Raw genomic sequence first — 24,637 nt, 5'->3', positions numbered from 1 at the left:
ATTTGTGTGGGTTTATTAAGGAAAAGGAGACTAGGATTATGAAGTTACATCAAAATATCTTTGTGTTTGGCATTTTTGTGTCCTGGAAGATCTACAACATGATGATTCCAGTTATAGTGACAATGTAAGTGAAATGAGAGCTGATAAATTATCTTCCAGATGTCCTGAAAGTACTGTTGACAACCTGAATGGATAAAGTCAGGCTTTAAAGCTTGCCCATGTCCCTTTACAACTTGTATGATTCAAGTGAGGGAATGCTGAGGGCTGAGATGTCCTGACAAGGACACTCCAGCAAGGTCATGGTATCTTCTGAGAAGGCGATATGGAGAACTGGGCTGGAGAGCACTCTCTGTGCTTTTATCTGTGCTGAGATAGATTGGGCTGAACTGTCCAGCTGAACTGGCTCAACTGGGTAGATGACAGTACAAGGCACTGAGACAGGATATACTAGAATAGGAAGAATTGGGTACAAGGGGAAGGTGGAATAAAGGGTTCCATTTTGACTATGTTGAAAACATGAGCTATGCTGGTGGATAGGTCATATAGGTAGGTGGGTCTGAGTCTAAGGCTGAGAGGAAGGGTCTGGGTTGGAGATGTGAGTTTGAAGTTATAAGCATATAAAACTACGAGGGCAGCATACATGATAATGCCAGAGATGGTGTATGAAGTGGTAAGAAACAACAAGCACTGAAGAATCCGATGCTTATCATTTAACAATCTTTAACAGAGAAGGAGAGGGAGCAACTAACGACACAGAAAAACTAGGCATATATGATATTGCAGAAGGCCTGTACTGAGGGGCTACTGGGTTGTTTTCTATCTTTTGCAATAAATACTTTTGTATGTACTCATTTCTCACATCTGTATCTATCTCTGTAGGACAAATACCCCAAATTGGAAATACCCAAAAATCTCATTTTGAATTTCGAAGTGTTGATGTCTGAAAGAAGAGGTTGTTCAGAAAAGCCACCAAACATAGATAGCTTAGTTAACCATATTTAACATGGCATTTGATAGGAATGGTTAAATAAATTTGCTATATCCCTATAATGTAATACCCTATATGCATAAGAAAGAATGAGACTATCAATCATTTCTGCTATGGAAGAGGAGGAAGGCAGATGGACTTTTCACAATTTTGAACTATTTGAATTGTGTGCCATTCACATATGTAATCTAGATTTAAAGATATTTGTACTTCTACACAATACTTAGTAAAAAGAATGACATGAAGATCAATTTACCTTTTCTCTCTGAGAACAACATCGCAGGTTTCTGATGGACTTCTGCATACCTAGGTTTCGCGTTGTGGAAATACCCAGTTAGATGTTGGATTTTATGAAACCCTAATACAGAAAACTGCTCTAAATGTGGCAAAGATCTGAACACATAAAGTTTATGCTCATCTAGAGTTTAAGTTATAGATTTTAGAATTTATTATTTTGCCACTTTTATTGTTAGCAAATAAATCTACTTCATTTTGTTTACTGTATTTTTAAAAATTTTTTTAAATTTATTTTTGAGAGAGAGAGAGCGAGCGAGCGAGCAAGCACGGGAGGGGCAGAGGGAGAGGGAGCCAAAGAAGTAGACTCCAGGCTCCAAGCTGTTAGCACGGAGCCCAATGCGGGGCTTGAACTCACAAACCATGAGATCATGACCTGAGCCGAAGTCGGACGCTTAACTGACTGAGCCACCCAGGCGCCCCCATTTTGTTTACTTTAGAGATGTCTCCATACTTCACCATCATCTCCCTCTCACGTGTCCCCAAAATATCAATGAAGACAGAATGGGTCAGGTCAAGTCTGAAGACAAGTGTTCCAATACAGGAAGTAGTGATGATCTTACACTTTGTGTTTTGTTTCTTAAGAAGGGCAACATAGGGATGGGAGTTTGAGTTTTTAAAAATATTCCATATATACTGAGCTACACTAGACTGGTAACTTTAATTTTTGAGAATTAGCCTTTTTTGAATAATACTGAAAATGGACTGCTTATTCCCTCAGAATAATGCTAAATATATTCTTAAATCAGTTTTCAAAATTCAAGAAGAAATTTAGAATATGGAAAAATTAGCTTGAATAAGCCTAAAGATGATTCTACCTTTCTTACCACTAAAATTCAGTTTCTATCCTTTCAAAGATTTTATATGAATTCAAGTAAAAAAATGAGCTGAGGGGCTAGACTAGGACTCTGGCAGAAAAGTCGATCAGGTACTTCATACTGAAGTAATCCGACTCTGCTCCACCTTCTTTCATCTATGCCCTCCTCTCCACCTGGATAAGCACAAGATTATGCCAGGGGCTACAGGAGAAAGAATACTGGCCTATAAATCACAGCCTGGATTTAAGTCTGAATATAGTCATAGCTTCTATATGACCTTGGCCAAGTCATGTCAGCTCCCTGGGCTTCAGATTTGGAATATGCAAAATGAGGAACAGGTCTGAGGTACCTTTCTGCTTCAACTACCTTCGCATTTAAGTTTGGTGGCTAAAGCATCTAGAATTCCAGGTAACAGAAAGTATGGTAGACTGAACTACTGGTAACAATTCTTCTTCCCTTTCTGCATATCAACCTTGCCATGGCTTCATCGTGCACAGATGGATTTTCCTGCCTCTTGATTTTAGGCTTGGCCATATGACTTCCTTTGACCAAAGAGATATCAGTAAATATGATACAAGCAGGAGCTCAAAATGTGCATTAGTTCTTACTTCCTTGTAGTTAGTGGCTTAGAATATTTTATAAACTAACTGTTTATAATAGAACTAATTGTTAGGTCATAAGTAGGGTGACCCTACATCCTAATTTTCCCAGTTCAATCCTGGTTTACATCTGTTGTTCCAGTATAATAATTTCGTTCTTCTCATTCTCAAAAGTGGGCTGATTTAGATTATAAATTATATAGTCACCAAAAAAACCTTTCAGTTCATCTTGAAAACTTACCTGGTTAATCCACAAGTTTGCTACAATAACAGGGCCACCTCCTTGTCCAAGCAACCATCCCCACCATGCCTTCTTTGGACTGTGGGGATTCCCAGGGTGAGAAAAGGGTAGCCAGTATTCCTTCTTACTCTTCAAGTGATCTATATTATGAGTGGCCCTTTTATCCCTCAAACCCTTCTAAGAAACCTAAAATAACTCATTAATAGAAGTTTAGGGACTCCAAATCTCTACTGTAGTTTCAAAGAACCTTGCACCATTTCCCTTATGGTATAGAGCCTATGAATCACTGTACAATTTGCTTGCTGACAGGACAATGTGACACACTTTCCATCATCCAATCAAAAAGGCCTTGGTCCATGGACATATGGAGGTACATGCTCTTATAGACACTCAGCAAGTCCCTAAATGTTCATAACACTGACATCTCTCCCCGCATGTCCCAGTTCCCTCAGGTGAGAAATGGCAGGGAAAGAGAATCCCAGGTACCAAGCCTGATAATAATAGGAAATGGCAGCCAGACAGTGCCTGGAGGCCCCATTTTGGAGACTGGTACCTTCAGAGTCTACACTTCCCCATGCTGGAACGGAGCATGAGTACACCCTCTACGGGAGTCCCGGGATTGTCGGCCATCTTCTGCCAAAGGCGTTGCTCTTCCCCCTGAGAGTCCATCCAATCCACGTTCTTCCCATGGCTCATACCTGAAGAGGGGGAAAAGGAGTGTTACACTTCACAGATGAAACATTTCGATCTTCTGGAAGACACTTATCAACCTCTAAGGGGGTCTTTTGAGCAGAGAGTCCTTCACTGGCTTGTTTTTCCTTACCACATCTAGTGAGTAGTGTTAGTTAGAACGAAAGACTTCGTTTGTAGTCTGACTACTCACTTCTGCCAAGATGAAGAGAAACAAATCAGGACGGCCCTAGTGGGTCATTTCCACCACCCTCCAATTTGGTAGTTTATCACAGAGCAGGCTCTCTTCTGGACTGAGTTAACCTGACAGAAGAACAGGCTGAACGGGTCTCTGAATCACTCGCTTTTTAACAAGGCCCCTTGTTAAACTCCCCACTGACCTGGGGATTTTTCACTTTAGTGGTATAGATGTTCTTGGCTCTCCTTAATCTATAACAAAGTAGAGCATCATAGAGGCAGGGTTGTTCTTAACAGGAATAAAGACCATGGTGCATGCAGACCCTCCATGTCTTACTTAAATTATGGAATAATGAGAATCTGGGGGGCTACATGTGCTCTACTACTGTCATTTCCCTCCAATTCACCCTGTTGGCTTGCACCTTGTGGCATCAGTAGTATGCTTCCATAATCTGTTTAAACAACATTAGATGTTATTTTTTAGCGGGGAAAATGGGTTTCCTTTCAATTCAACCAGTGAGTAATCTGAGAAGAGGATGAAGTAAAGTTGGTCTTGGAAATTGTTCTCTCCCCTGTCAGAAGTCTGTGCTGTCTTGGTGATCTTCTCCTGAGCAAAACATGAAATAGCACCCAAGAAGGTAGTTGAAATTCACTTAGACTAAGATGTAGGTGATATTTTATAAAAGGACTGAATACAAACATTTTATATCTTAAACTTAGAGCCAAAGGATGCAAACTTATGTAGTAGTATTTTTAACAATGAACAGATTCTTGGCTAAAGGGATGGAGCATGTGTGGTAATTTCAGGAATCAGTTAAGCTGAAACTATGTGTGCATCTACTACACGTTAACCAGCAGGAACCACTCTTCTGCCCCATGCCTCGTCACAGACCATCTCAGGGTCCCCAAGTCCCTCACCAGTTCCAGAATTCAAACGAACTCCTCCCAGAAAGATGTTGCTGGAAAAGGCCTCCTTGTCCCAGACAGTAAGTTCTAGGCAAACATTCCTTATGTCCTGGGGATGCAGGCCACTGAACATGAAAGTATGGTTCCACTGAGGGTTAACACTCTTTTTTATTACCAGAGTTTTGTGCTTGGTGGCTTTGCTATCATCAGGGAGCAGGTAGCTGCAAGAGAAAATGCAATCAAGCCATCAGTGAGACAGTAGCAATGGCATCCTTGAGTAGTCATTTCAATTCCCCATCATTCTTTAAAAAAATTTTTTTAATGTTTGTTTATTTTTGAGAGAAAGAGAGACAGAACGTGAGCAGGGGAGGGGCAGAGAGAGAGGGAGACACAGAATATGGAACAGGCTCCAGGCTCTGAGCTGTCAGCACAGAGCCCGATGTGGGGCTCGGACTCATGGACTGAGATTATGACCTGAGCTGAAGTCAGAAGCTTAACCGACTGAACCACCCAGCACCCCCAATCAATTCCCCTAATTCTTAGTATGTGTATGTGTGTGCATGCGTGCATGTGTGTGTGTGTGTGTGTGTGTGTGTATTTGATTTTTTCTTCTAGGTTCTTCTATGCTTAAATCTAGATTTAAGTGGATTGGTTTATTGTTTATTTTAAGTAGGGCAATAGTAAAATTCCTGCACTTTCCTTTCTAATCCTATTTTGGTCCCTCATCTTGAAATGATCTTGAAAATATCTCCTATAGTAGGTTCTTACAATAAATAAGACACCTTGCAACACTTGAGATTGCATTTCATGTACCAAGAAAAAGACTCCTTATCTCCCAATATTCATTCTCTCCTTCTTCTTTAAAATACTCATTTTTTTTTTAGTTAGGCACAAGATTGCCCAGAATAAAGACAACATTCCTAGCCTCCCTTGCAGCCTGTATAGCTGTGTACTAAGTTCTGGCCAATAGGACACAAAAAGTGGCTCTATATGAAGTTTCTGGGAACTACCTTATGGCTGGAATTTGGATGGCATAGCTGAAACTCCAGCAGCTATCTGGGCCAATGAGGTGAATACCATAACAAGACAGAAGAAACATGGGTCGCTAATTATCATGAAGCTTTCATACCTGCCCTAGATACTTTACCTTTTGTGTTTGTTTACATGCAACAGAAAAAACTTTGCTTTCTCAAGCTCTCTTAAAAAAATGTAAGGTCTCTTGAAAATCAGCTCAATATTTAGGTGTAACTAGGGAGACAATTTACTAGAAAGTTATAGGCCCTTTTTCATTATAGAACAAAGATACTATCTTTTATTATCTCTGCTTTGTAAATGTTCAACAAGATACAGTGAAAACTATTTCAAAAGATGTTAAATCACCCCTGTAAGGTGACAATGAGGCCATAGGAAGGAGCCATCCCCTCATCCCACCAGACAGTGAGCAGGAAGAGGCCGGAATGGATGGTGGGAATGATGAGAGAAAATGCAATGGCAGGATACAAATAAAACATACCTTTTGTGCTTAAAACTATTGTGAGAAAGACTGAAGGACAGATGGACCGGGACTCAGGCCCACACACTCACCAGCAGGAAAGTCCCAGATATCTGCTTCTCTTTATTATTTGCTTTATCAAAATTAGAATGTTGTGAGGGTAAAAGTTTGACTCATTTTCTTATAGAGACAATTATACTTTTCTAAGAAGGATTGATGAGAAGAACAGTAATGTGATTGACTCAAAGAATTAACCTCGTGCCTAAAATCTATAATAAATCCACAAAACATAAAGAGAAAGAAAGCCAAATATAACACTACAGAAAATCATCAATCACAAAGAAAGAGAGCAAGAGAAGAAGAGAGGAACAAAGACGAACTACAAAAACAACCAGAAAAACAATGAACAAAATGGAGTAAGCTCCTACCTATTCAAAATGATCTTAAATATAAACGGCCTAAATGCTCCAATAAAAAGACAGAGGATGGCAGAATGGATAAAAAAACAAGATCCATCTATATGCTGCCTATAAGAGACTCACCTCAGACCTAAAGACACATACAGAGTGAAAGTGAAAGGATGAAAAAATTTTACCATGCAAATGGAAGCAAAAAAAAAAAAGTCTGGAAGAGCAATAATACTTAGACAAAATAGACTTTAAAACAAAGGCTGGCTGTAACAAGAGACACAGAAGGGTATTACATAATGAGATAAGGATCAATCTAACAAGAGGGTATAATAATTGTAAATATCTATGCACCCAATATTGGAGCACTTAAATACATAAAACAAATATTAATGGACATAAAGAGAAATTGGTGGTAACATAATAACAGTAGGGTTTAACACCCTACTTAAATCAATGGCAGAAAATCAATAAGGAAAAGGTATCTTTGAATGACACATTAGACCAGATGGACATGACAGATATATACAGAACGTTCCATTCCAAAACAAAAGAATACAGATTATTTTCAAGTGCACATGGAACACTGTCCAGAATACATCACATCTTAGGCAACAAAACAAGCTTCAATAAACTTAAGAAGACTGAAATCATACCATGTATCTATTCTGACCACCATGGTATGAAACTAGAAATCAATCACAAGAAAAAACTGGAAAAAAGAAATACGCCTCTGCCAAAGCACTCTCCAGTTGATATCTCTGGGGAAGGTGCTCTGAAATCTCTACTTTTTACAATTTCCCCTAAGAGAGCAAAACACCAATGATCTAATGTTTTTGTTGCTTTTGTATATTACCGGTATCAAATGATAACAAAGCACAATAAAAAAAAATATTACGTGTAGAAAATCATATTTTCTCCTCCTTTGAGAAATGAATCTTACAGGAAAATCGGCCAGTATTGAGGATGAGAATGATGAGAAATCCTGAAATATGCTGGAAGCAAGCTGAAAGCTAGAATAAGCAGCCCCCTCTATACTTGTGTTGTTTCATATCTAAAAGCCAGTATTTATGGGGCACCTGGGTGGCTCAGTCAGTTAAGTGTCTGACTCTTGATCTTGGCTCAGGTCATGATCTCACAGTTTATGAGACAGCCTCGCATTGGGATTCAACTTTTGAGATTGTTTGGGATTCTGTCTCTCCCTCTCTCTGCCCCTCTGCTGCTCACTCTCTGTTTCTGTCTCTCAAAAATAAATAAACTTAAAAAAAAAAAGGCAGCATTTAAGGGTAGCTCTTACCTTGTACATTTAGAGTAAGACTAACACAGAAGTCTCACAGCCACCACTGTCTCATGGATCACAGACCCTCTCATCTCCCATTAAGTATTTTCTAAAATGAGTTAAAACAAAATTACCCCTTCACAAAGCTATCGCAAGTGCCTCCCGACTTCACTGCGGTCAAATTCTTTGCCTCTTTGATGAACACTTCCAGTATTCCTCCAAATATTACAGGTGACTCCTTCTTCTTTCCCCTTTTGAAGCTCTTCTTTCCTGCATCGGCCATCAAAATGAGAGAGATTGAGAGAGACGGAGAGAGAGGGAGGGAGAAGGGAAGTGAAAGAAGGGAAGAGAGAGAGGGTTCTATTTCAAAGTTCAGAAAGAAAATCTGCAAATACTTATTTCATTTGCTGACTGAATCAGGTCTTTACGCTACCGTGTATTTTTCCATGTATTTATTTAAATGTTTTTTACCCCACTGGATTCCTTCTGGATAGGTCTCCCATTTGTGTTTGTTGAAAAACAAGAACAAATAAATTTATTTTTTTCAATATATGAAGTTTATTGTCAAACTGGTTTCCATACAACACCCAGTGCTCATCCCAAAAGGTGCCCTCCTCAATACCCATCCCCCACCCTCCCCTCCCTCCCACCCCCCAGGAACAAATAAATTTAAAACTTTATTCCCCAACAAGGAATATCTTTTCACAGGTATATATAGAGAGAAAAGGGAAAAGACCCTGAGAGCTGCCTGAGCCACATTCTTGCTCTCAGTGAGAAACAGCTACAGTGAACGCCAAACACAAGTGTGCAGACTCCAAAAGAGAAAATTCCATAACATCCTTCTTGGATGTTTCAGTCCTACAAATTGAGAACTGTGCAAGGCCAGCTCCAAAGGCAATATATAGCCCAGGCACAACTACATTTTTGAGTGAGAGAAAACTCTTCCTGTGTCACATTTTTATTCTGATGAAATGTGCTCAACGTGAATAATCACCACCACCATCACCACCACCACCTTTATTTAGTGCTGCTTTAAGCACTTTACATGAATGAACCTATTTAATCCTTCCAATAACCCTATGAAGTAAGGAAACAGAGGCTGAGAGACAGTAATTACTTGCACAGGGTCACAATGAAGAGGGTGATAACGAATAGAAGGACAGAGGAAGATGGCTATAGGAGTTGATGGTAGAAGGGCAAAAGGGATTTAAAAGTTGACTCCATCTGGATTTTTCCTTTGGTGTGTTCTAGTCAACTTCCTCCTCAAGACTCCCTGAGTAACTGTCAATATCATAAATAGGTACAGCAGCTTTTTATACCTCCCCTCTCAGCAGACTGTACCACTCCCTCCCTCCCCACTCCATCCTGGGGAAGATTCTAGATCTCTGGGACTTCCAGGAAACAAATATCACCATTAAGGCTGGTTTCTAAGTATGAAATTTGCCCTTTACTTGTAAAGATCTTGCACCCTTCCCCGTATGTCAGATATACTTCTCAACTCTCTCCAGTTAGTGACACCTAATCCTTTACATTTTCATCCGCGTAATGGGAAAGTAACATAATCCAACAATTCCTGAGCCCTATTCCCATGCTTCTAGATACAGAATGTCCTTGATCAAAGTCACCAATTTTTACTCTACCTTGAACTTGTTCTAGAGGAAGCACCAGGTTCTCCTCTGGGGGAATGTAACGTAAGACAACTGTCAGCTCTCCTTTATAGTGAAGGCCTATGTCAGCAGCAAATTCCACCTGGCCAAGGGAAAACACGTGAAAAGAAAAAGTGACAATGCTTGGTTTATTATTTTGTAGCCCATGTTTGAATGTACAATATTAACTTGCTGGATTAAATACGACAATCCGTTTCCACTCAACTATGTTAGAATTTACTGGTTTAAGATATGCCTTAGGTATAAGAAAAAGAGAGGCTGGAAAACTCTATGAAGGTATTTCTCTGTAACTTTTAACATTAAAGTAAAAGGAACTTGAGAGGAGATATAGGACACACGTGTGGTCAGTCAGTGGCTACTGACAGTCTATGGTATAATGAGGACTGGAACCCATCAATGAACATATAGGTTGGGGTATGAGGTGGAAATAAAGATACCACTGAAAACACCCCCAGAAGATCCTTCTCCTTGTCTGTTCTTGAGGTCTCAAGGCTTTCCTAAGTGACCAAGAGGGGGAAAGTAGGCAGTAATGCTTGGTTCACATTGGGCTGCCAAGCCACCAAACATTAAAAACAGTGTTGGTAATTCACATCATTAAAATTCAATGTGGAAGCGCTGCTATAAACATTGGGGTACATGTACCCCTATGGATCAGCACTCCTGTACATACAATGGAATACTACTTGGCAATGAGAAAGAATAAAATCATGCCATGTGCAGCAACATGGATGGAACTGGAAGGTATTGTGCTGAGTGAAATAAGTCAGTCAGAGACAGACAGATACCATGTTTTCACTCATATGTGGACCTTGAGAAAATTAACAGAAGACCATGGGGGAAGGGAGGGGGAAAATAAATACAAACAAAGAGGGAAGGAAGCAAACCACAAGAGACTCTTAAATATAGAGAACAAACTGAAGGTGGATGGCGTGGGGGGGGGGGGGGGGGGAGAGGGAAAATGGGTGATGGGCATTGAGGAGGGCACTTGTTGAGATGAGCACTGGGTGTTGTATGTAAGCCAATTTGACAAATTATATTTAATATAAAAAAATAAGTTGAAAGTTAAAAAAAAAGTAAATAAATAAATAAATCATTCAATGTGGAAAAACTGGTTCACTTGGACATTGCTGGTGGGAATGTAAAATGGTGTAGCCGTTTCAGAAAACAGTTTGGTAGTTGCTTATAAGACTAAGCATACAACTACCATACAACCCAGCGATTGTACATTGGGACGTTTATCCCAGAGAAATGAAAGATTATGTCCACATAAAAAGCTGTATGCAAATATTCATATCATCTTTATTTCTAATAGCCCCAAATTAGAAACAAACTAGATGACCTTCAAGAGGTGGCTGGTTCAACGAACTATGGTACAGCCATACCATGGGACACTACTCAGCAATAAAAAGGAATGAACTAGCAATATACACAGCTTGGATGAATCTCGACAGAATTATGCTGAGTGAAAAAAACCCATCTCAAATGATACATGCCATACAATTCCATTTAAATGACATTCCTGAAGTGACAAAATAAGCGGTTGCTGGGAGTTAGGGAAGGGTGGCAGGAGGGAGGTGGGTATGGTTATAAAAGATCACAAGGGATCTTTGCTGTGACGGAACTGTTCTGCATCTTGGCTGTAGTGGTATATAAACAAAGCTACACATGTGATAAAATTGCATAGAACTAAACACACACACACACACACACACACACACACACACACACACACACACGAGAACTGAGGAAATCTGAAGAAGATGGGTGGATTGTATCAATGCCATTACCCTGGTTGTGGCATTGCACCATAGCCTTGCAAGATGATATCACTGGGGGAAACTAGGTAAAGGGTACATGAGATCTGCCTGCATTATTTCTTATAACTGAATGTGGATCTACAATCATCTCAAAACCAAAAGTTTCAATTCAAAAATTCAATGTGAACATATACCAAGAGCCTTTGTTCTGTACGGCTCCTACTTGCCATGGAGTCAACAGAACTATGACTTTTCATAAGTGGGGTAAGAAAAGTCATATACTTTCTTAGGCTTTTCCTTCAGGTACCTGACTCCTGAGTACTGAGTCAAGGGCTGAGAACTGCTGTCTTCTGAGAGGGTAGACCAAAAGAATTCAGAAACCCCAAAACTCACAGTGAAGCCAGAGGCTGTTCAAGCTTCAGCAAAGACAGAGACCATTACCAGGAAAAGGAATCCTTCCCTGACTTTCCTCTTGGTCGTGGTAAAACTTATTAGTAAGGGTGGGAAAAATCATTTGAAGTATTTTATTCAATCTTCTTACTAGGGGAAAACATGAGATTGGATGGTGAAATAGACTATCCATCTAATTTTTAACTGTTGTAAGTCACGTGCCTTGTAAAAGGAATTTTGTTTTGACAGTTTTAGTAAATTTTACTTAATGAGAATGTCACAAATGGAAAGTTCTAATGGACATTATAGCAGATTAAAGACGTCATAACTTTTTGATACTACAGCCAATGAGAGGTGGGGTATTTATCCTCTCTCTTTGGATGAGTGGACCTTGTGATTGCTTTGAATAGTAGACCACGACAAAAGTGACAATGTGCCAGTTTCTGGGCCCCAACCCTAAGATTAACAGCTTCTACTTCCCCTCTTAGAATGGATATTCTTGGGGTGCTCCTTCGAGAAGCCATGATGTTGAGGCCCAAGCTACATGGAGAAGCCACATGTAGGTGCTCTGGTTGGCAGGCCTAGCTGAATTCCCAGCTGGCAGCTAACATTAAGTGTGAGACAGCCAACTTGAACAACCAGCATAGTCAAGCCTTCATATGACTTCAGAGCCTCAGTCTACCATCTAGCTGCAACCACATGAGAGACCTTAAATGAGAACCACCTAGCTGAGCCCAGTCACCCCCAGAATCATGTGCAATAATAAATTGTTTTAAACCACTAAGGTTTAGGGGCACCTGGGTGGCTCAGTTGGTTGATTTCAGCTCAACTCTTGATTTCAGCTCAACTCATGATCTCACGGTTTGTGGGTTCAAGCCCCATGTCAGGCCCAGCACATAGCCTGCTTGGGATTTCTCTCTCCCTCTTTTTCTGACTCTCTCCTGCTCACATGTCCCGTCTCGTCTCGTCTCGTGTGTCTGTCTGTCTCTCTCTCTCTCTCTCTCTCTCTCTCAAAATAAACATTAAACCACTAAGGTTTAGGGTAGTATCTATACAACAGTTAACCAATGCAGGCTCTATTTGCTTTTGGCTGAAAGTTTTGGATAGGAAAATATGTTGTTAGGAAAAAGTGATATGTGTGGGTATCACATACTAATATATAGTATATTAGTAGAGGCTAAAACACGCATTATTGGGATTTATTAATGTTCCATTGATATTTAGCTTAAAATATACTGGTGACTTTTTGTAAATACAGTCTTCAAATCTTTTTTTAAATGTTTTATTTATTTTTGAGAGAAAGACAGACAGACAGACAGACTGTGAGTGGGGAAGGAGCAGAGAGAGAGGGAGACACAGAATCTGAAGCAGGCGCGGGGCTCAAACCCACAAACTGTGAGATCATGACCTGAGCCAAAGTCAGTCGCTTAACAGACTGAGCCACCCAGGTGCCCCCAGTCTTGAAATCTTATGAGAGTAGAAAATAGTACAGATAAAGTCCTGTAGCATTATAAACACATACCAAAGAAATTCAGTGGAGTATCTTCTAGCCTGCGTGTATCTAATGTCTTTGGGATATGTGCTTGCTTCGGCAGCACATATACTGATGTCTTGGGATATTTTTGGCATTCTTGCTCAGAAATTCCAAGGCAATGTCATCTTCTGACATACCAACATCTTACATTATTAAACCACCTTCTGCTCAGAAAAATGGTATAATTCAACGCATTCAATTCTACCAACACATATGGAACACCTTCTTGTAGTAATGCTTTTAAGGCATTTTGCTGAGTGCTGTAGGGACACATAAGACACAGACCTTGCTTTCTATGAGTTTTCACTCTATCCAGGAGACATATATTCAACAGAAGCTCTATTAATCTGCCCTTATTTAACTGATTCATCAGATTAATGTTCTCCATTCCCAATGAAGAGCAGATCCTCTATACAAAGACCATGCATGCCTACTTCTATCAGCTGAACTCTGCTCATCAAAAGCTAGGTGAATTAGTCTCCCAGGCTCTTTATGCCAGGCATGTTTGTGGTTCTAATTATATAAGTTAATATCAATAAACTAAAGAGAAGAAAAAGACAACTACTACTATAAAAATTAAGCTGAATATTTTTAATTTTTAAAAAATATTTATTTATTTTTGAGAGAGACAGAGTATGAGCAGGGGAGAGGCAGAGAGAGAGAGAGACACACACAGAATCTGAAGCAGGCTCCAGGCTCTGAGCTGGCAGCACAGAGCCCGATGTGGGGCTCAAACTCACAGACTGTGAGATCATGACCTGAGCTGAAGTTGGATGCCCAACCGACTGAGCCACCCAAGCGCCCCAAAATTAAGCCGAATACTTCTGAAGACCTAAGTATTTGAAAATAAATTTGCTATTGGGTTATGTTTGGGCTCAAAGCTGTAAAAGATTAGAAAACAATCATGAGGGGCACTGGGTGGCTCAATAGGTTGAGCGTTGGACTCTTGATTTTGGCTGGAGTCATGATCCCAGGGTCATTAGAACGAGCCCCATGTCAAGCTCCATGCTGAGCGTGGAGCCTGCTTGGGATTCATATTCTCTCTCTCTCTCTCTCTCTCTCTCTCCCCCTACCCCTCTACACCTCTCCTGCTCATGAATGCTTTCTCTCTAAAATAAATAAAATGAAAAAATAAACTGAAAAAAAATAATCATGAATATTTAGAAAGCTTTTATGTTTGGTTTACTTTGAAAGAATTCTTAGGTTCTTATTGCACTTTAGAAAAGCTCAAACTAGAAATTACTGATAATGCATTAAGGTCAGAATTTATGCCAGGAAGATATGGAAGAATTCTAATCACTGAAACTATACTGAAACAAAATGAATTATTACTATATTAGAAGGCTTCAAAATAAATGCACATTTAAGTTAAAATAAATGATTAAGAAATGCACTGGGGGTGTATGTTTGTAGGTATGTAATTTCTGTGGCTTTATTAACTGACCTACTATTTCAAACTCAGGTCAAAGGATAACAGTTGCTCTGATACAGACGCAAAGAAACTACTGTGGGAAGAGAATAATCTAGATTGGGATAAAGAGGTGGCCTTTGCTTGGTGCTTAAAGGAGAGGAGATATGATGACTGATAAATACAGGATGGGAAGAAGGTCAGTCAGGGTTAAGAAAGAAGATACTCACGAGCAAAATATAGTGGGGACTGTATAAAATGTGTTTAAGAACTGGTAGGAAGTCAGGTGTGATTAGAGGTGTGTGTGAAGGGAGGTTGTGGCAAGGAGGATGGAAACAAGGTGTCTACTCTGGGTTGCCTGGAAGACTTTAAGACACAACTTTATCATAGAGTGTTTTATTAGGAAAGGGAGTGGAGAAGTGGGACCACAAAATGAAGACAGACTTAAGAAGGCTGTGATATCAGGCAAAGTTTTATATGGTGAGCAACTTGCTCAGTTCCACAGGGGAACTTTGGAGACAAGACAGATCACATGTCAGAGCTGTCTCAACCAGAGACAAGGGAATCAGAGTGTTTATTAAGTATGTCCCTTCACCCATCACTTACTGATCAAGGGCTCTGCCCTCAACCTCCAGGAAACTTACTCAGGCTGCTCTGGCTTTCCGCTCCCACAGACCAAGACCACATCAGCAGCTTAAGGGCTGGCTCCTCGCCTACAAAGACTGGCAGGTGTTGGCTTATGTGAATGAAAGCCATGGGGAACCACATATGCATGAATGTGGGGGTATAGGTAGAGCACTGGCATCCTCCTCTGTTACAGAAGGCCGGGCCATATCAAGGGGCCACTAAGTACCAGGGTGATGGGTTAGGATTTATTCAAACCATATCCATAAGCAGTTGGGAACCAGTGAAGGCAGCGGACCAAGCAGAGGTGTGGCGTCATCAGGTAACACCTGTTATCGTCTGCGTTTTGAAAAGAGAGATCCACATTCCATCAGAGTTGAAAGCGGAGTTTCTAGTACATTTATAGGTGTAAGGTGGTGGTAATAAATTATGGACAAGTGTCTGCCCAAACTGCCAAATACAGAGAGAGCCTTTTAGCTAGGTAATAATTTCACAGGAACTTACATTTACTCTCTGCCTGAAGGCAGAACAGAGAAGATTTCCTTGGAAAACACTTGAGCTTGCTGTTGGTTTTCAAAGCTCCTTGTTTTTATAATAGCACCTTCTGGGAAGACATGAAAGGCAATTCATCCTGACAAACACTTCTTGTCTAACTACCTAACATGCCTTTCAGAAAGATAATGAGTTACAGCTAATAAACAAGCTCATGTCATGCAGTGAAATAGAAGTTATACTGTGAAACTACAGTACGCGTGACGTCTTGAGCTCTTTCTCTGTCTGCACCAGCCTCCTCACCGGCTTAGTGCTGTAAGACCTAGCAAAGACAAAGGCAGGTGGCAAGGGACTTTCACTAACACAGAGTCAATAAGAAATAAGGCACTCTGTCCTTCCAGTATTCCCACTGCAAAAGGATGTCAGTATTTCCAAAAGCTTAAAAGGACTATTAATTCTGATCCTTTATCACTAAAGAAATTGGTTCTCTGCAGCTTACACTTTACCTCCTCAGCTGGATAATCTACAAGAAAACATCAAGACTCCGGGCTGCTCATCCTGTAGGTACAGCTGATGAAGTGACTACTGCCTTGAAGCGTCTGAGACAGGAGACTGAAAATGAAGTGACATCTCTCATAGCTGTAACTACAGAGCCCACACAGAGCCCAGCTCCTCCTGAGGACGGGCCACTAAGGGACAGGAGGCAGTGTACAGAGTTATGGTGCACCTGCCCTCCCCATTTCTGGAAAGCATGGCACCTAAGCGAGGCCGAATCTGCGGGCTTTCCTCTACGCGTGTCAGAGACACTTATATGTCTCCATAGGTGTCATCTATTTCTTTGCAGAGAAAGATGATCTGGATTAGAGACGTGAACTATATTGAGTTCCCCAGAAGCTGACTCTGAAGTGAGCATTCTTATGCACGTGACTTCTTAAGAATTGCTCCCAGAGTGCCGATTCGATGAGGCACATGCACCCCAATGTTTATAGCAGCACTGTGACCCTAACTATGGAAAGAGCCTAAATGTCCATTGACTGATAAATGGATAAAGAAGATGGGGTGTGTGTGTGTATATATATATGTGTACACACACACACACACACACACGCTGCACCCCTATGTTTATAGCAGCACTGTGAACAAAGGCCTAACTATGGAAAGAGCCCAAACGTCCATCGACTGATAAATGGATAAAGAAAATGGGGTGTGTGTGTGTGTATATATATATATATATATGTATACACACACACACACACACACACACACACACAGACACACACAGTGGAATATTACTCGGCGATCAAAAAGAATGAAATCTTGCCATTTGCAAGAACATGGATGGAACGAGAATGTATTATGCTAAGCGAAATAAGTCAGTCAGAGAAAGACAAATATCATATGATTTCACTCATATGTGGAATTTAAGATACAAAACAGATGCACATAAGGGAAGGGAAGCAAAAATAAGATAAAAACAGAGAGGGAGACAAACATAAGAGACTCTTAAATACAGAGGACAAACTGAAGGTTGCTGGCAGGGTGTTGGGCAGGGAGAAGGCTAAAGGGGTGAGGGGCATTAAGGAAGGCACTTGTTGGGATGAATACTAGGGGCTATATGCAAGTGATGAATCACTAAATTCTTTTCCTGAAATGATTAGTACACTCTATGTTAACTCGGATTTAAATTTAAAAAATAAAAAATAAAAATAAAGCACTCAACAAAAGAATTGCTCCCAGGATAGACCAGCCAAGGGGCGATGGGAAAAAGGTCAGGGAAGGAGACGAAGCCAGGCAAGGGCATAGCCTGATCCGGCAGCAAAGCTGTAGAATCTAAGTAATGCCTTGGGGCACCACTCCTTTTGCCCCGCCCCCCCCCCAGCCGCTCTCAGGGAATTAACTGTGCTTTCAGACTCCCCCATCTATTAGTTATTGGTAAAGGGTTGCTTTGTGGCAGGGCGTATGTAAGCTCCTAGGAGCTTCTGGCTCTCTGCTCACGTGAGAAAAAGCTACAGTAGCCTGAGGAGAGGCTTCTAAACAGAGACTCAGGTGAAAGCTGTTGGAGACAAAACTCCTAACAGTCATGGTGAAAGGAATCCAAGGCGACCTGGTAGAGGACCGAGGAGTCAGAGCTCCTTTCTCTGGAAAGACATTAAATGCAATCAGAACTTTTGAGCAGGCTCAGAGAACTACTTCTCCCTTACGATAGAAAGTGAAATCACTCGGTGGTAATGTGAAGGTGATTGCCATGGAAAGTGGTTGGTCCCTGAGCACAGAGGATGCCTGGGAGAGCTCAGATAGCGCCCCAGTGCACATCCTTCAACCATTTCCAGGCAACTGTCTGGAAGCCTCCAAGTTGTTTTCCAAATAGCCCCTCTGTGTTTTAACGTTAAATTTATGACAGACAATTTTATGTATTGAAATGAATGTTACTTGTCCTTCATCTGTGTCCTGCATCACATAATGTCTCGAACATTTTCTAACTTAAGAGTCTATGGTGATCACCCATTATGCACAAAAGGAAGAAAGTGATAGGAGACTGTGAAGTCAGATTAAGTGCTATCCTTTATTGTAGGGCTTGTCATTCAATTCCAAGAGACTTAGTGTTGTAATGACCAAATGTTTCCCCTAGTTCATGTCAGGGGAATGCTAATTCTACTGTGGACCTATTTCTTGTTAATATTGCACTTCCTATTTTTATCATATTTATGTGAGTCATGGGCTTGCAGTTATTTTAAGGACTTTTATTATATTTTATTATCACTTTTACCCCAGCCCAAATATACTTCCCGAAGATTTTCCATGAATTATTCACACCAAGCTTAAGGTCTACAATTATAAAACTCCACCAGAAAGCTGTATGTAACTTCTGAGCCTCAATCTCCACACATAACACGGAAATAATGACACTTATCTCACAATGTTTGTTGTACCTTTAGCTGTGGACAGTGCTGCTATTGATGATGATCAATGCATGTTTTGCTGTCTAGCATCCACTCACCCACCACTCCTTTAGATTTCCTTTGGGGCAATACCACCTTCAGGACCAGAGTATGTTCTGATCGTCTTAAGTTAGCTGATGTACCCCACCTCCCCGGCTGGCCACAGCAATTAGCTTAGGATGGGCAACTGATGTAATTAGAATGAGAACCAGGCCCAGGACACTGGTTGGACTGCTGGAGGAGTAGGAAATCTTTCTTCTCCTGGACAGTGTGGTGCAAGCATGAGAGGCTTCCAGGTGTTGTAGTGGCCAAGAGAAGCATACTGGAACCAGTGAGGGAAGCCAACTGCATGAGGTCTAAAAAATGAAGCCGACAGACAGAAGAGAGACCAAGAGTGTCCAGGGCCTTGATAAGATTTGAGCATCTGGATCAAGCCATGCTTGATAATCACTGACCAATAATTTCCTTTTATTTTTTGAGCAGTATGAGCTGGGGTTTCTGTCACTTGCAACATAGGGACTATAATGTAACATAAATACTACCTAGCATTGACTGAGAGCTTAAAATGTGCCTGACGCAGTACTGTGAGCATCACATAGAGTGCTTCTTCAAGCCTCAGAACATCCCAGTAAGATATATCCAATTATTGTATCACAAATGAGAACACCAAAGCCTGGGAAGTTAAATAATTTGCCTAAGGTCACACAGACAGTCACGAAGCCAGGACTGAACCCAGAAAGTCTGATTTGAGTCTACTCTCTTTACCATCATGTTCTTTTTGCCTCTCTGTATATAAAGAACAATCTTTGGTTACATAAACACGACCTTTTTTTTTTAATCTCACTTTTGACTTAAAAAAGTACTGTAGAGAGACTCCGTTGCATAGAGTGAATCCAAGGTACTGCTGGTCTAGTTCAGAACATGCTATATTGCACTTAATTTCTAGAATCAGCTTTAAGATGGCTTTTCCGAATATAACTCAAGACCTAGGTTATGAATCTCAAAAGTGGGAATGTAGAAAACCAGATACTTTAGCTACTGGTTACTTCCTTATGTGAGCCAAGGCAAGATCACTCCTGCTTCGGTCTGTCTGAATAGTGGAGAATCAGGAATAGAGAGAATGCTTTGATACCGATTGGCTCTATGGATCTGTTTTTGCTTATGTGAAATTGAGTACTTTCTATTATGATAGGATCACATAATGCGTTCCTTTTGTTTATCCATGGAGACCTTCAAATGATGAATACATTTTTAGCAAGTCAAATTAATAATATACACGACGACGTGACTTGCATTATACAGTCTGTATTAAAGGAGGAGTTCCAAGGAACAGATTTACGTTTATTATATTATTCCAAAATTAGCTGCACTAATCTGTTCAGATTATCACTTGAATATTAGAAGTCTTCAGATTCTTTAGGCCTATGACATCAATTTTGTTCATAACTTGTCTCACTGCGAAACTGTTTAATTAATCTGGAAGCATTTCCTACCTTGGGCTGAAGCACAAACCACTCATCACTTGGATTTTCAAAATTCCATGAGTCAAAAGGAATCTCCACCTCCCCAAGGAAGCTGTTACGTCCAAATCGATCATAATGCCAGACTGAGAGCTGCAGAGTTCTTGTTTCCAGCTGGGTATGGCTGATGGTGTACTGCAAATGAGATTCACAACATCACACTCCACATGGAGGGCTCTGCCCAATTCTACAACGGGCTGAAATGTATTTCCACCATCTTTCGGATATGCATTATGAACCTTATAATATGAACATTATATATAATGCATACACAATATGCATTATAACGTTATAATATGAACAACAAACACAAAAACTTTATTTTTCTTTGTTTACGCTACAACTGGGGTTCTATTCCATAAACTGATTTTGTGTTAGACCTCGCGCTGAAAGATATTTCAGCAAATCATTGAGGACAAAGTCAGTAAACTTCAAATACATTAATAAGTGATGAAGCTTGTCTCCTTTCCAGTTTTACTTGGGTTTCATTTGCTAATCATTTTTCCAACATCTACTCTGTAAGCGTAAGGTTTGGTATATCAACTCTCCAACTTTTTTTTTAATGTTTATTTATTTTTGAGAGAGAGAGAGAGAGAGAGAGAGAAAGAGAGAGCGAGCGAGAGAGCACACTAGCAGGGGAGGGGCAGAGATGGAGAGGGAGACACAGAATCCGAAGTAGGCTCCAGGCTCTGAGCTGTCAGCATAGAGCCCAACAAGGGACTCAAACTCATGAACCGTGACATCATGACCTGAGCCGAAGTCAGACACTCGACCAATGGAGCCACTCAGGTGCCCTCCAACTTCTTTTATTTTATTCATAATGAGAACCCCCAAATCCAGAAAAGTGTTGTCAGTGAGTGTGGGGAGTAAGTTTAGGAATTCCCTGAGCTTGCACTGATGGGTTAACGAGGCATAAAGAATTAGAAAGTCATAGGATGAACACACCCAAGTTTGGGGAAACAAGATTAGGTAAACAGGGCAAAGTCTCCCAGTATAGGACAAAGATATAGGAATAGAAAGGCCTCAGGATGAAAGCATGAAACTGAGGTAAACAAGATTAGGAATTCAGGGTGGAAACGCCCCTCAACTTAGTACAACAGCAGAAAGCTGCTTTCACAGGAAGGAAGGACCAAAATAGGTAAACAGGTAAACAGGACTTTAGACCCCAGCAGGGCAAAGTTGCCAAGAGTGGAGCTAATTAGCAAAAGAAAGGTGCCTTGTTGGCCCTGAGGTAGCATGCTCGGTCTTTCTTGCACCCTAGGCCAGTTTAGGTAAACAGGTGGGGCCTCATGTATGCTATAAACAACCTTATGCCCAGCACCAGAATTCTGTTTTGTATTGACCCAAACCCCTAACACCACATATCTTCAAAACCCCCTTGCCCCCGTGCCCATGAGTTAATGTTCACAGTTTCATTGTCTCTGTGTGCACACCCGTCAGGCTTATAAGCCTTCCTTTTTTTTTTATTTTCAATTTTATTTTATTTTTTTAATTTACATCCAAATTAGTTAGCATATAAGCCTTCTGATCCTAATAAAAACGGAGCAAGGACCCTTACTCTGGGCACTTTTCTCCTCTGGGACATTAGCCCCTCTCACATTTCAATCCTGCATCTGCTCTCTTGCTGGACAAGAGAGAACTACAGACCCAGAGTCTACAATAAGTGAGAAACTTGCAAACACCAAACTCCATAAAGGGTAGCATAAGCGCAGGAATAAATAGACAAATATGTAGACTGAGCAGAAAGAAAGTATTACTGGGGTAGCTTTTCTTTTTCCAGCAGAACATTATCCACTGACTCATGCCTACACACCCTCAAATCTCCTGCTTGCAACTACCACCTGAGACACACTTCAGACCTCTTCTTGATCTTGGATTTACATCCTTACCTGTCCTTACTTTTCCTGACATGATTAACCTTGGCTTCCTGCTTCCTGAATTTGCCAGGTCACTCTATCTATTCTGCTTGGGCTCAGCTTTGCTATCCTATTATGGCCACTGGATTCACCCCCTGCCTATATTCATTCGTTCTCATTTTCATCTATCTTCATATTGGCTCCTGCTTCTAAACGTGACCCCACTGATGGATGTTCCCATTCACCAATTTCCCGCTATGGTGGACTCTGACTCCATCACTCTGGGCACAAGGTCGATAAGTTTCCCTGCAACTAGCAATAACTTCTACATTCCAGTCTCCTCAGATCGTTCTTCCCAGGCTAGATTGGCCCAGGGTGAGAGAAGGGGTCGTCACATAGAAGCCCATGGGGAAAAGTAATGTCTCTAGGATTGGAGACTAGCCAAATCCAACCTTGCATCTCCACTGTTCATTACCCACAAGCCTAAATTTAGCCAAATTCTGAAAGCTCACAAGAAACAGTACATATTCATGCTGTGCTAGCAGAACAATGAGTGTGTACAAAGTGACTTCCTGAGTTAGTGTCAAAATTGTGACAAACTCCTCTTCAGGGGAACTAGGAAAAAAATAGCTTTCCCAAGTGTGAAATGTCTTTTAGACAAGATGCACCAGCTCAAATGTAATTTCACTGGATCATATTTACTTAAGGTGTAACTTTAGCAGCAGCAGAGAAATAAGCAGAGTAAGAGCGATTTACAGTTGTTCTCTTCCAAGAACTGTCAGGAAAGCCAAGGGTATTACACTAATTTATTCACATTCTACTTTTCTAAAAGATATTTACGCCTGGACATGCAAATCCTCCAAAGTTACTTTTAAACCCAATGAGGGTGTGAACAGTATCACCTGAGTTAATATGAGAGCGCGCGTACCTACCTTTAATGTCTCGTTGAATTCTGGATTGGTGCCTGTTCTGATCTTGGTCTTGCGTTTATTGTTTCTGGACTTGTCAGGAAGAAGGTACGACTTCACATAACTGCAAACGATAACACATGAAAGTAATTATTGGGAAACTTTTACTTTGCAAGAAATAGGGGCTTCAGCGAATAAAAGAGGTGAAGGGAATAGGCCAGCACACACGAGAAACCCAAAGAGAATATGGTCTGCACAGCAGGACACCTTAAAATATAACTCTGGACCTTCAATAAGAGGAAAGTAGTATAGTGATAAATAGTGTGGGCTCTGGAGTCGATCCAACTAGGTCTGAATCACTCCATGCCTCACTGGTTTTGGTAAACTCAAGAAATTACTTAACCTCTCTATGCCTCAGTTTCTTCATCTGGAAAACTGGGAGAGTAACAGTAACTTATAGCATTCTAAGAATTAAATTGGTTGATATGTACAGGGAGCTGACGTATTATACTACTCAATAAATGTCATCTATTTATAGGATCAATGGTCTCAGAAAATACCACAGGGTTGTATTCTTCTCCATTCAGATGTCAGGACTTAAGATGAGTGGAATCAATGGTGATGGGTAAATGAAGGAAAATGACGGAAAAGAACAAATAGGAAATCATAACCTGATGTCACAATAACAATTCTACCCAACACCTTGTGTTGAGCTATCCCAGGAGTCTCTTGGAGCGGGGGCATCCAAGTCAAGGCAGACTTAGAAATGTACAAGACTGCAATGTACAAGATGGTGAAGCACATCTACCAGAGCTCTAAATGACCTGTTTCCATGCTACTCTAAATGACTATATTGGTCCTGAAGCCCGCTGATAGTTAGCTGAGGAAGTAGGTAGACCAAACTATTCTCTGATCTTAAGACACTTGGAAACAGCTTCTTTGAGTTGTGTATTGAACCTAGGTCACCTATTATGAAGGAAAGGGGTAACATAACACAGCAGGCCTCATTGTGCTGTCCTTAGAAACACTTGCTTACAAGGTTAGCGGTTGGCTGGCGTCTGGAAACTTGGATTCCGGGAGGATTCTCATCACTTCCAGAACAGATAAAGGGGCTCACTGTGACTAAACTACGTGTAAAAATAATATGGCTTATGCAGAACACCTGCTCTCCTTCTGGGACACCGGAATTTTGGTATGTGACCAGCTGAGTCTCTAAATGAGCTCCTCTGGTGGACAACATTGTACATATGCTGCCATAACTTGTTGCTGGGAAAATTAAGCACATCCTGTGTAACTCCAGTGGGAAAGGACACTTGGAGGTTTAAGCCTGGATTCTTCAGAACTTCACCACATATGCCTTTTTTCTTTGCTGATTATCACTACATGTGGAGTTCCGGGAGTCCTCCTAGTAAACCAGCAAACCTGGCAGTGATCTTGGGAAGCACTGACACATCTTTCATCTAGTTCCCTTCCAATGTGTCATGGTCCCCATCTGCCTCCCAGCTGATACCTGGAATCCTGAGAGCCTCAAAATTGTCCTTTTGAGTCGTTCAAGTGGGTTAACAGCTTGGTGATTTTCTCTGGAGGTTCTCCCAGAACAGGACACTCACACATCCTGGGGTGTGCCCATGTGTCAGCCAGCCTCTATCTC

General features: G+C 40.9%; 1 protein-coding gene across 1 annotated transcript in view; it reads right to left on the bottom strand.

Annotated features, from left to right (window-relative positions):
• Positions 1–2,209: 2,209 nt before the first annotated feature.
• Positions 2,210–24,637, bottom strand: part of SYTL5 (synaptotagmin like 5) — a 109,936-nt gene continuing 87,508 nt past the window's right edge. The window contains exons 11-16 of the mRNA XM_032592239.1: positions 23,011–23,110; positions 20,196–20,357; positions 9,532–9,640; positions 8,026–8,161; positions 4,726–4,934; positions 2,210–3,638 (exon numbers count right to left, since the gene is read on the bottom strand). Coding sequence (XP_032448130.1) covers positions 3,496–3,638; positions 4,726–4,934; positions 8,026–8,161; positions 9,532–9,640; positions 20,196–20,357; positions 23,011–23,110 — 859 coding nt within the window. The 3' untranslated portion in view covers positions 2,210–3,495. The remainder of the gene's footprint in view (positions 3,639–4,725; positions 4,935–8,025; positions 8,162–9,531; positions 9,641–20,195; positions 20,358–23,010; positions 23,111–24,637) is intronic.

This window comes from Lynx canadensis, chromosome X, assembly GCF_007474595.2.
Source record: "Lynx canadensis isolate LIC74 chromosome X, mLynCan4.pri.v2, whole genome shotgun sequence".
Classification (NCBI taxonomy): Eukaryota; Metazoa; Chordata; class Mammalia; order Carnivora; family Felidae; genus Lynx; species Lynx canadensis.
Note: the sequence above shows the minus strand (reverse complement) of the source record. Positions and strands in the feature narration are given on the sequence as shown.